At 33.9% G+C, this 12634-nt stretch overlaps 1 protein-coding gene across 8 annotated transcripts in view; it reads right to left on the bottom strand.

The window, feature by feature from the left end:
- The window catches only part of LOC123529672 (sortilin-like), a 43954-nt gene extending 37327 nt beyond the window's left edge, over positions 1-6627 (bottom strand). For all 8 annotated transcript variants that reach the window (XR_008366680.1, XM_053521250.1, XM_053521251.1 and 5 more), the window contains exon 1: positions 6125-6627. Coding sequence is in view for 7 of the 8 variants with exons in the window: in XM_053521250.1 (XP_053377225.1) it covers positions 6125-6421 (297 nt within the window). In the remaining variant the exon portion in view is untranslated. The remainder of the gene's footprint in view (positions 1-6124) is intronic.
- Between the last annotated feature and the right edge of the window lie 6007 nt (positions 6628-12634).

Here is a 12634-nt window from a genome sequence, read left to right as displayed (position 1 = left end):
TACAATTGTATAGCTAACGTTTTTTTGACTGATTGTTTAAAAATAAAGGTTTAAAATATTGCCTTTATCGCATTTTGCGTTACATATCGTTTATTTTATGTAAAAAAATCTGGTGTCAAATATTACTGTGTATTGCGGTCAATGTCACAGCCACATGTCATTGTTACGGTCAAAAATGTAAATTGTCGCAACCATGATGCACGTGTCACTGAAATATTCGGTCTTAGAATGTAACAGATTGTTACATGTGAAATGTCAAAAATCACAGTTTATAGTTTTGTGAATTTAACATCCGCGCTACACTGTGACTGACAGAATATATCGGTTGCATTTTTGTAAAAAGTGAAATAAATGAGATATTAGCGCGTGCGAAATAAAAATAGTACAACGTTTGAGATTCAGTATAGCGATTATAAACAAAATCAGAATTCTTATCGGCTTTTACAGGGTTTTCGCTTCCACAGTTATTTATCAGAATCGGATCAATGCATAACAGAATAAATCACAGCTATATGACACACAACTGTATTATTTTTACTGTTATTATATGTATTACAAGATTGCTATATGATATAATTGACTGATAGATAAATTTAACACTACTGAAAGTATATAAAATATACTACTGACACATAGATTCGAGTACTTAATTTTAATTATCATGTTTACGAAACTTACAGTCTAACAAATAGTTGTCAAAACTATTCTAAGTCTAAATGTGAACAATGGACTGACTTGATATATCTTTTAACTTGGTATCTTTTAATTTAAAATGGATTTTATATTACATTAATATTGATTAAAATAAAATAGCATATAACAGGTTGGCTGTTTTGCTTAGTATATAAGCGTGTAATGTGTTTCTGATTAATAGCAAAGTGTCAAGTATAGTAGCCGTCAGCATGATCATACCATAAAACTTCTGTAAACACAGCAGGTATCCGCGCCTGTATATGGGTCAGTTAGAAAAACTTTATGATGAAAAGAAATGAAAGAAAATGAACTAGATTTTTAAATAAATCATCGAATTTCAATTCTACAAACCTATTTTATAACGTTGACTTTTTCGGAAATAATTTTGTGAATACTTTTGATCACAGAAATGCGAATTTACATAACTGCATGCAGTGTGCGCTATCCATACTGATATACAACCAGATGTTCCTTTGCGCAACATATTATACTTAATTAACTAAGCAAATACAAATGAGATAGCGGTCAGATAAACCTAAAATTTTAATACTTAATTATTTGACTGGTGTCTTTAATTGTTATTTCTTTCTGTACTATTACATATTGTAAATACATGTGTTTTTAATTGCTGCAAGTAAAAGTTTCCACAATGTCAGACTGCCTTAGTCCATTTCATAGCTTGTACTCAAAAATGAACTTTCATTTGATAACCAGGTATCTCCACATCGAAAGAAAACCTAGAAGCAAAATGTTATTTTAACACTTAATGTTACAAATGGAGTTTTAAAAGCTGTTGATGAATCAAAATTATCTTATCTGGATATCTTTAATTCACAATTTGAATGTTTTCAATTAAAATTTCAATCACATATCACTGCTGAAAGTGATTTTTATGATTTTAATTTATATGATTATATTTACATCATAGCTATGTTTTCATAAGGTTCACCGAACCGCATGATTTAGGTATGAAATACGCGATCGGAACGGGTTAGTATATTTTCCCGTTCATGACCAGGGTTCTAATAGAATACCAGGTGTAGGGTATAACATGTACAGAGACATTTTCTTTCTGTTCTGGTGCCAGTGAGTCATACGAGTTCACAAGTAAATAAAGCTAGCGCTTTATATAACATTAAATGTCAATATCGATGTGCAATAGCACTCTCTCGTGTTCTATAAATAGAACACACAGTAGTTATACCATAATGCAATGCGCGAATTGCGGACAAGGACAATCTCAGTATAGTAAACTTCGAAGGGTATTAAAATGTAACATGCCACCTGTATTGTCTCACCTGTTAACAGAATGAATAGAAGAAACAATAACTAATTAAAGAAACATATTGGAACAAATGAAGGAAATATACAAAATGACGTACTTTTTTAGCGAGACGATTCAAAACAGGGTAAGCAAATAAAGAGCACTGTTAAAAAGTATGTTGCATGCACATTACCCCATATTCTGCAATTAATACTATTAAAATCTTGCATCAGAAGAACAGTTTAAACTCTTAATAACAAATTACAATATTTTTGAGTTTCGAAACGCCGAAAGAAGCATTTATGGTTAAAAAACTGATTCACAAAACACAAGACGCAAACTTGATGATGATCCCCAATGAGGTGGTTGAGATATCAGCTGTGGTCGGTGTCCGTCAAACATTTCCTTATTGAAAATATATATTTATGTATGATTTGATAGGAAAAAATGGTGCTGCATTAGTTTAGCAACATGTTTTATCAGATAACATCTAAATATTACCTCCGAAAGTCAAATATCTATTTGTCATACCAAGGGGTCATTTGTAATAAAACAGAACATATGTATATCACAGAGGTGTTAATTGTTTCAACGAAGAACTGAATATGTGGCCGAATATGAAATGTGTATGACAGTTTACTTTAGAACATACATGTTGTTCATCACATTTTGAAATTTTAGTAAACTCAATTATGCGATAATAAGATTTTTTTACATTCTCAAGTATTAAAATTATAAACACTAAAGGATGAAACAAATTACAAAAATATGGTGTTGATATATGACGGTAACTAAGAAGAACAATTGGGATTTTTTTTCTGTTCTGTCTAAACATTTTTGTTGATAAATTTTTGCGAGTGGGCATCTTTTTGTTTACCTAAATATATCTGAAAACTGGATGTGTCACAAAATGAACAGAATAATATAATAACATTATCCATTCATATATTGATGAAAAATAGGTATGTTAAAAAAATAAAGACTATTTGTTTCTCGGTCTAGTTTACTGAAATTAAAAAGTGAAGAAAAAACATTTGTTTGCGATGTGCAGGCTAGAAATTTGAACAAAAATAACTGCCAAATCTAAGGTTTACTTATGCTATTGTACAGTGAATGCACCGATTGTTTGTCCGCAAATTGAGTCCTGTGCTATTTTTAGATAGCAGACCTTATCGGTGACATCACAGATCCTTACATACGAGAGAGTACTATTCGATCTATCAATCTGCATCCAGATCAGGATACCGAAATACCAAAGCAATTTACGCAGTTTGAATTTTCGTTTGCAAACATTATATGTTGTTTACGTTTACTTTCGTGTGAGAAAGATGATTATTTGATAAAACCTGACATTTCGCATTGTATGGGAAGACACATTTATCAAATGTTTACGGAGAAGATACGCCCCGCCCGGGGATCGAACTCGCGATCCCGGGATTTGTAGATCTGCGCTCTTCCTGTTGAATTATGCGGGCGGGCTACCCCTCACGGCAAATAATTTACACACAGGAGTGAAATCTGTCAGCTAACCACTTTTAGTTTGCATAGAAATATTTTTCAACAGATCTGTGACGATACATGACCAAAGTAAACCTTTGATTTAATATGTGCATTATATATATAGGAGCGTTTAAGAATTTGATAATATGAGGAGTGTGTGAGTTATTTTGAAGGTGTGAGTTTGTATATATATGAGGAGGTTGAGTATATTATTTTATGAGGAAGGTGTGAGTGTATATATATGAGGAGGTGTGAGTATATTATTATGAGGAGGTGTGAGTATATATATATGAGGAGGTGTGAGTATATATGAGTAGTTATTATGAGGAGGTTGTGAGTGTATTAAGTATATATAATATGAGGAGGTGTGAGTATATATATATGAGGAGGTGTGAGTTATATATATATGAGGAGTTGTGAGTGTATATATATGAGGAGGTGGAGTATATATATATGAGGTGTGATGTATATATATGGAGGAGGTGTGAGTTATATTATATGAGGAGGTGTGAGTGTATATATTATGAGGAGGTGTGAGTTATATATATGAGGAGGTGTGAGTGTATATAATGAGGAGGTGTGAGTTATATTATGAGGAGGTGTTGAGTATATAAAATATGAGGAGGTGTGAGTATATATATATGAGGAGGTGTGAGTGTATATATATGAGGAGGGGTGAGTATGTATATATATATGAGGGGGTGTGAGTGTATATATATGAGGAGGTAGTGATTATATATATGAGGAGGTGTGAGTTATATATATGAGAGGTGAGTGTATTATATGAGGAGGTGTGAGTATATATATATATATGAGGAGGTGTGAGTGTATATATATGAGGAGGTGTGAGTGTATATGTATGAGGAGGTGTGAGTATATATATATGAGGAGGTGTGAGTGTATATATATGAGGAGGTGTGAGTATATATATATGAGGAGGTGTGAGTGTATATATATGAGGAGGTGTGAGTATATATGTATGAGGAGGTGTGAGTGTATATATATGAGGAGGTGTGAGTATATATATATGAGGAGGTGTGAGTTATATTATGAGGAGGTGTGAGGTATATATATGAGGAGGTGTGATGTATATATATATGAGAGGTGGAGTTATATATATGAGGAGGTGTGAGTATATATATATGAGGAGGTGTGAGTATATATATATGAGGAGGTGTGAGTGTATATATATGAGGAGGTGTGAGTATATATATATGAGGAGGTGTGAGTGTATATATATGAGGAGGTGTGAGTGTATATATATGAGGAGGTGTGAGTATATATATATGAGGAGGTGTGAGTATATATATATGAGGATTGGAGTATTATATATGAGGAGTGTAGTATATATGTATGAGGAGGTGTGAGGTATATGTATGAGAGTGTGAGTGTATATATATATGGGAGGTGTGAGTATATATATAGAGGAGGTGGAGTATATTATGTATGAGGAGGTGTGAGTGTATATATATATGAGGAGGTGTGAGTATATATATATGAGGAGGTATGAGAGTATATATGTATGAGGAGGTATGAGTGTATATATATGGAGAGGTGTGAGTATATATGTATGAGGAGGTATGAGTGTATATATATGAGGAGGTATGTGAGGTTATATATATAGGAGGTGGAGTGTATATGAGGAGGTATAGATTATATATGAGGAGGTTGAGTGTATATATATGAGGAGGTAGAGGTAAATAATGAGGAGGTATGAGTTATATATGAGGAGGATGGAGTATAATGTAGGAGTGAGGTATTTATAGGAGGTATGAGTATATAATATATGAGGAGGTATGAGAGTATATATGTATGAGGAGGTATGAGTGTATATATATGAGGAGGTGTGAGTATATATATATGAGGAGGTATGAGAGTATATATGTATGAGGAGGTATGAGTGTATATATATGAGGAGGTGTGAGTATATATGTATGAGGAGGTATGAGAGTATATATATATGAGGAGGTATGAGTGTATATATATGAGGAGGTATGAGAGTATATATGTATGAGGAGGTATGAGTGTATATATATGAGGAGGTATGAGTATATATATATGAGGAGGTATGAGAGTATATATATATGAGGAGGTATGAGTGTATATATATGAGGAGGTATGAGAGTATATATGTATGAGGAGGTATGAGTGTATATATATGAGGAGGTATGAGAGTATATATGTATGAGGAGGTGTGAGTATATATGTATGAGGAGGTGTGAGTATATATATATGAGGAGGTGTGAGTATATATGTATGAGGAGGTGTGAGTATATATGTATGAGGAGGTGTGAGTGTATATGTATGAGGAGGTGTGGGTTATTTCTGAGTGGAACTTCATCGCTATTTTATTGCAGCAGGTTTCAAAATTGTTACAGAAAATATAAAATCAACTCGCTTTCTTTCTTTGTTTCCTTCTTTCATTAATTACCGCTACGACGGAGTATTCATTGGCTCTTTCTTTAATTCATGGATCAAGTCGTTATATTATCATACCGCTAGTGTGACAAATCACATTACGGAAGCTCTGCTTGTGTCAGCTGTAATACGTATCGCCGGGTAGGGCAAAAGGCATACTTGGTCATTTTGGAAGTTCACTGTAATTGATACATGTAATCAGCACAACAATTACTGACCGATTATACATTAATGATTTAAAGTACTTACAGTATGATGTATAAAAGTACCCGTCAGATTACGTTGCAGCTGATCGTTCAGGTTTTTACACACATCATCATATGCCACAGCTCTTTTGGCCAGGTTGTGGAGATATCCATTGTTTTCTTCAATGTCGTTATGCCGGTTAAACATCGGCAGGGATGACGCGTCAGTTTCAAATACTAGTTTTGTTTGATGAAAATTTTGATGCAGTGCATTTGCTAGAAGCAAATCGGAAAAGACAACAATCAAAATATAACATTTTATGGTGATTTTAACTTCCTTATCCGCCATTTTGATTCTCATATGCAGTTTTAAACACTGTTACATGTTGTTTTTTTCTCGATCAATGTAATCTCTAAATACACATTATATAATTATTGCTTGTTGAATTATGTTTTTTTCTCTGTGAAGTGCTCAGAAATCCGGTAAAATATTCACACTTAGCTGAAGTTATAAACAGACAGAGAGACAATTTTTGAGACACACTTTTGTGTTTGTATACGTGATTTTGAAATGTTTACCGTAATTCAATATAGACTAGGTTGGGTTGAGCATACATAGTAAATACGATAAAATCTCAAGTTCCGGTTGAATCAGTACACTCATGGTACGTTCAACTATTTTAACTGATACTTTTTTCAATTTATCCCTAGTTTGATATATGGAAGGCTGCGAAAATCCCCGATAAGTTTATAGAACCCTCAATATATTGTACTGTATTATATATATATAACCTCATGTTTGTATTAACAGGATACATGTATTATAGACGTTAATAAAATATCTGTTCCGTTCTGTTCCTGTTTGGTACAGTAGTGTCTGCTAGTAAGCATGCCAGGTGTAAAGCACCCATACACGGGACTCTTATCCCAATGATAGTAGTTGGAAAAGCGGGGGTTCGAACTCACGACCCCTTGGTTTCGTAGTCAAGTAGTGTTACCAATGAACCACTGTGTCCGCTCTTTTCTGTTCTAGTCTGGTGACAATCAAGTTTTAAATGCAGTTCTTTTTTAGTTTTAAATGTAGTCCCTTTGTAGGTTTAAACACTGCTTTATTATTGGTTTACTGTGGATAAATACTTATTGGTTTATTATAGATAAATAGGCAGGCAGGCAGGGACAGACAGACAGACAGAGAGGCTATGTCAAATATTCCAGGAAATAACCCCTAACTTTTCTTTTAATAGTGGTATCTTATTAATCTGAGTAATAGTACATAGATTGTTTCATAATAAACACTCTATGTAGCAGGAAGTATTTTGACCCAAATACTTTAACCGTTGGGATAGCAAAAGCACCCTTACGACTAAACCTTATACTGTATGAATGTACACTGGCCGGGGGGGATAAAATGGTCTCCCTTATGGTCCGGAGCTAGCCTATTCTTCACTTAGAATACTTAAAAATCTACACGTTTGTTGAATGGCTGTTATTTAGGAGAACGAAAGTGGTCTGGCCCAATGTCCGACTTTGCTTCAAGGTTAAGAACAAATCTTAACCTATTCTATGTTGTTTGTGGTTAGTTTTAAACAACTGAGTCAGACCCTTGTAACATATAAAACAAGCATAATCATAATGACATTGAATAAGGAACATAACAAGAAATGTATTGAAGTGCTGAGTAAGGAAAACTTTCTTATTATAAAGGTACTTTAACCTAGCATTAGATTTTTTTTGCAAACTTTGCAAAACTACTGTCTATCATACCTATATTTCTTTGAAAAAATGGCCTAGAAATAACCTATGATGGCAATCTTTGCTAACGCTGAAACACCATTGTCAGTCTTAGCTTTAAATCAAACCTATAACCAAGCAAAATGGCGGCAAACTTCGTTGTATATGTCCCTTTAACATTTAATTTGGGCAATACCATTTATTATTCTGGGTCTGTACTGGTTGCAAAGGCATTGACTTGCCGCCTAATGAGAGGTGGTAAAATATAAAAACACACCTCATGTCCCTAGCACCGGCTTTTGACATAAGGACATATTCAGTGAAGCTGTCACTTTGCTTGGGTTTCAATCAAATAAATAGAAATCCGAAAATCTGTATACGATTATACATGTAATTGAAAACTTAACTTTTTCAAAAAGCATAGACACGTCATTTCCAGTATAAAGAAATACCACGTGTCTTTGTTATTTTAGCCCGGAACATGACAACGTTTCATCAAAGAAAGCCAACAAAAAACGAACTACTTCACACAGAAGATGTTGCATTTTCAAACACCATCTCCTAACATTGCTCTTTGCCACTTCTTTGCACTTTCCCAAACGTGCCTGTCTGAACGAATATTTTTGCAAAGGAAACATCTCGAATTTTATCTGTTCAATGTCTGCACTCTATAAACAAGAACAACTTTATTCGATTACCGTTAACATTTGACTGATTACGATAAAGATCCAATGTAACCATTCCCGATACTACGTTTTTACTTAGATAAGTTTGATTCAATTTATCATTTATCATAGATAGCACTCAAGAAATGAAAATGCACATATATAGAGAATAACAGATTACTGTCTTTTGACAAAGGGTTTCTCAGACGAAGCTAGGTTTTGTCCTGGAAGGAGCGAGGTTTGCCGAGCTTCTTCCGGACCATATCTAGCCGAGAATGAGAAATCTCTTTCTCCAAAGACAGTTACCTGTTATTCAATTTATCATGCCATTATTAACAACTTTTATCCTACCTTCATGCGAAATAAAGGGCAAAACGTAGGGGTAAAATAAATTTTGCTCTTTTGCCGGACTTCTTTTTTATTTTATTTTTTTCAAAACGACGCCGTCTTGTTTTTGAGAATAACTCCTTTCGCAATTATTTTATAAACGCGCTCTTATTAGGTACGTGAGACCATGTCACTAATGTATAGCGTATGCCTACCGTATTTGCAATTACCACAAAAAAGTTTTTTTATATTAGCGGAAACGCTCGTAGAAACGTAAAGCGTTTGTTCCGGATTTTAGCTCTCTGCACTTACATCTAGGAATACCAGTATTGCATCTGGAATGGAATTTTATTGAATAAAATCATCGAGGAAACGGTAATGCCTATTTTTCTGCCAAGCGGCATTATGGCGTGTATATTACGTTTTCTTGGCGAGAATGGATATCCTTGAAATTGCAACTGAACTTCGGATAAAACTTCACTTGGCAGCAAAGTAAAATTATTCATTCATGTTCAGCAGAACAGAGATGTCGGGTTAGCCTTTGTGTTTCTGCTTTTATTTTATAGTAATCAGATATCCTTGGACTTTATCATAAGTTTACACAGTGTAAAGTGTTTTCAAATCACTGTCCTGAGAAAGGCTGCTATTCTCAGACAGGCTTTATGAGGTAGTTGTTATAGTAATGGCATGATAAATTTTAGTACTACTCATAAATTTAAACTACGCCGCACAGACTGGTCTGCCATGGACTGGTCTTTCTATCAATTTGTGCAGTACGATTTATTATTCGAAGGATTGTTTATCAAACAATTTGCTGACTGAATAGCTGATCTTGGTCTACTCTGGTCGCAAAGGCAGAATCACTTGCTGCCTGCAAGCTAATGGTCAAAGATAAAAAAACATTGAAGTCATATGAAACATTTTCATACATCTTGTCGCAGGGGTGTACTTTTAACTGCTTTGAAATTTCAAACCAAATCTAAATTGCGATGAAATAATTTTAACTTTTGCCCTGCCGAATGACGTTATAAGTAATTGATTACGATTAATCATTAGTACTGATAAATGCCCTGGCATATTAATATGATGTTGCATTTTCACCAGTCCGTATAAGGGAAGTTAACAATACTATAATCATAATTCTAACATAACCCGATTGGTTTCCCTTGACTGAAAGTGAGACGGTATTATGAAGCAGAATCCCTGTATGTACGTCACAAGTACTAATACCTGACATAGCGTCAAACATCACGGTAGTGACCTTCACCAAGGGTGTAAGTTTCACTAAGTTAGAAGTGAAATAATGTATCTTAAACACTGTTTTTCCCAATGTTTTGTCGTTCAGGTGTGAGCTGCATCCGTTCGCAACTGAAATCCAGTCTAAGATTTCATTTAACTAAACATCAAAATCACTTTTCGAGATGAAGACGTTCTTAATTATCTTTCTTGCTTTTTACAGACAATATCGATATTTAGAAAACAGATGTCAATTACAAAAGGAAAAATAGCATAGACCTTTTTACAAAAACTCGGTTGCTAAGCGGATGTTTTGATTTTAACGAGCATGCGCTCTTTACGTGTGGCAAAAGAACTCTCAACGATAAGAAAACCTACATAAAATTATCATACCATTGCGAATTATTTTGCAACTATAAAGATGATTTCAGTCAAGTAATTTATTATACAGTATATTTTGATTAAAGACATGTATGTTTTTGAATCATATCTTGCCTGAAAAACCTGCTTTATTCTTATTTTCGTCAGAAAAGAACAAGCATTTCCAGTCTATTTCCACACATCATACACATATAAAACTTGTTCCTTGCATTTCAAAATGTCAAACTTTACGAAAATGACATGATAAAAGATAGGACACCTAGGTATTAAGACCCTTTCGAAGGTGTCCCCTAATTAGAGCGGATCATAAAATTTAATGAAGCATATAAGATGGCTTTGATGTGATATACTTTAAATGCCTACGTTCAACAATGCCATAATATAAGAACGCACTCGGATTAATTTATTATGTAGCGGAGCTGGTTTTTTTAATCAAAAATAAACATTTCTAGTATTTTAAAATCTATTTGGAACTTTAATGGACATTTCCTTTTAAAACGGTGAAAGCGTAGTTACAAAAAATATATGATTTGTAAGATATGAATCAAATCAAGGACTATTTCTTATATTTACATGCTGGATCATTTTCATATCGAAAACGTATCGTGCACAGGAGTCATTATCCGTAATTTAGTAGAAAAATTATGAATTAACTTAATTCCACAAAGAGTAGAACAGATAAAACATTCAAGACTTAGTGTAAAACACTCCTCCCCGCTACACGTCCCCTCTCTATCAAATCTGGCCGCTGCATTAAACATCCGAACCACTTGATATTTTCAAATAAAAAAAACTTTCAAATTCGAAGAATTAATAGAAATAAAAAAACATAAGAGCCGTGCCATGAGAAAACCAACATAGTGGGTATGCGACCAGCATGGATCCAGACCAGCCTACGCATCCGCGCAGTCTGGTCAGGCTCCATGCTGTTCGCTTTTAAAGCCTATTGGAATTGGAGAAACTGTTAGCGAACAGCATGGATCCTGACCAGACTGCGCGGATGCGCAGGCTGGTCTGGATCAATGCTGGTCGCATACCCACTATGTTGGTTTTCCCATGGCGCGGCTCAATTAACAATTTTAAGATGATTATTATTTTTTTGAATACGGAATCAATTGATAACCATTTGAATATAAGTGGATACATAATCATAGGCTGAACTTTTTAATTGAACATTTTATTTTTAACTTCGACATGTAATCATATTTCAAGTATCATGTAAGCCAATTGCGACTGGTGGTAACTTATGTGAGATCACGTTAGGAAAAAGAGCAAAAACTTTATTATAACTATATTGATTTTTTTTTTCATTTTTCTTAACCTAAATTTGTCCAGATCAAATTTGCTGAAAAAAATAGTGTATTAATCCAAAGTCATCAATGATAACGCGCATTATTTAAAGTATATCAGCTGTGGGTTTACAAACCGGCCATTCCTATGAGACTGAAACATCTTTTCTTCCACGAAGATTCGAATTTCAAATTTACACGGACGTCTAAACGACATGTAGGAATTATAGCAACGACATAAAAACTTATTATAATGTTTTATATATTTAATGTTTTAAAACAATTTGCGAGTGAATGTAATATACAGTTCAAGTGATATTTCAAACATAATACTTTTCCAATATTTGTCCTTTTTCTAAGACATTGTCTTAAATATAGGCTGATATTTCACGTTTATTAAAAGTTAAAGTGCTCAAAAGTAAGACAGAATACATTGGAATGTTAGGATGTTGACATATATCGAATGTTCGACTACCTATTGCAGTCCTTGGGTTATTCTCTGCCAAGACCGTTCGAATGGATGTTTGAACTTGTATGCGAACGATTATGTGTTGCTATATGGGGTAAAAGTATGTTGAATAAACTCGGAAGTCGACCGCTCGGATGATTTGTCATATCTTTATTAATCAGAAAGAAAATTAAAATCTCTAGGTCCTCCACCTAATAATTTGTTAACACTTGAACAAATAATTGCCTGTTTACGAATGATGTTGTATTACTTATTAGATAATATGAATTATGACAACCGTTTTAAGATACAGTTCTCTTGTTTTAACCAGTTTATCATTTCGTAGGTTTTTGAATGACAGAACTTGTTGTTTAACGTCTTGCCCTCCGGCGTGTTTGACATATAATACACTACAAGGGACGTGCAAACAGTAACAATGTCTTTACATCTTTTACTTGACTTTACATTTCAGTGAAGAGTTTTAAGCCGGGTTTGTT

Source organism: Mercenaria mercenaria, chromosome 13, assembly GCF_021730395.1.
Source record: "Mercenaria mercenaria strain notata chromosome 13, MADL_Memer_1, whole genome shotgun sequence".
Taxonomy (NCBI): Eukaryota; Metazoa; Mollusca; class Bivalvia; order Venerida; family Veneridae; genus Mercenaria; species Mercenaria mercenaria.
This window is presented reverse-complemented; position numbering and strand designations above follow the sequence as displayed.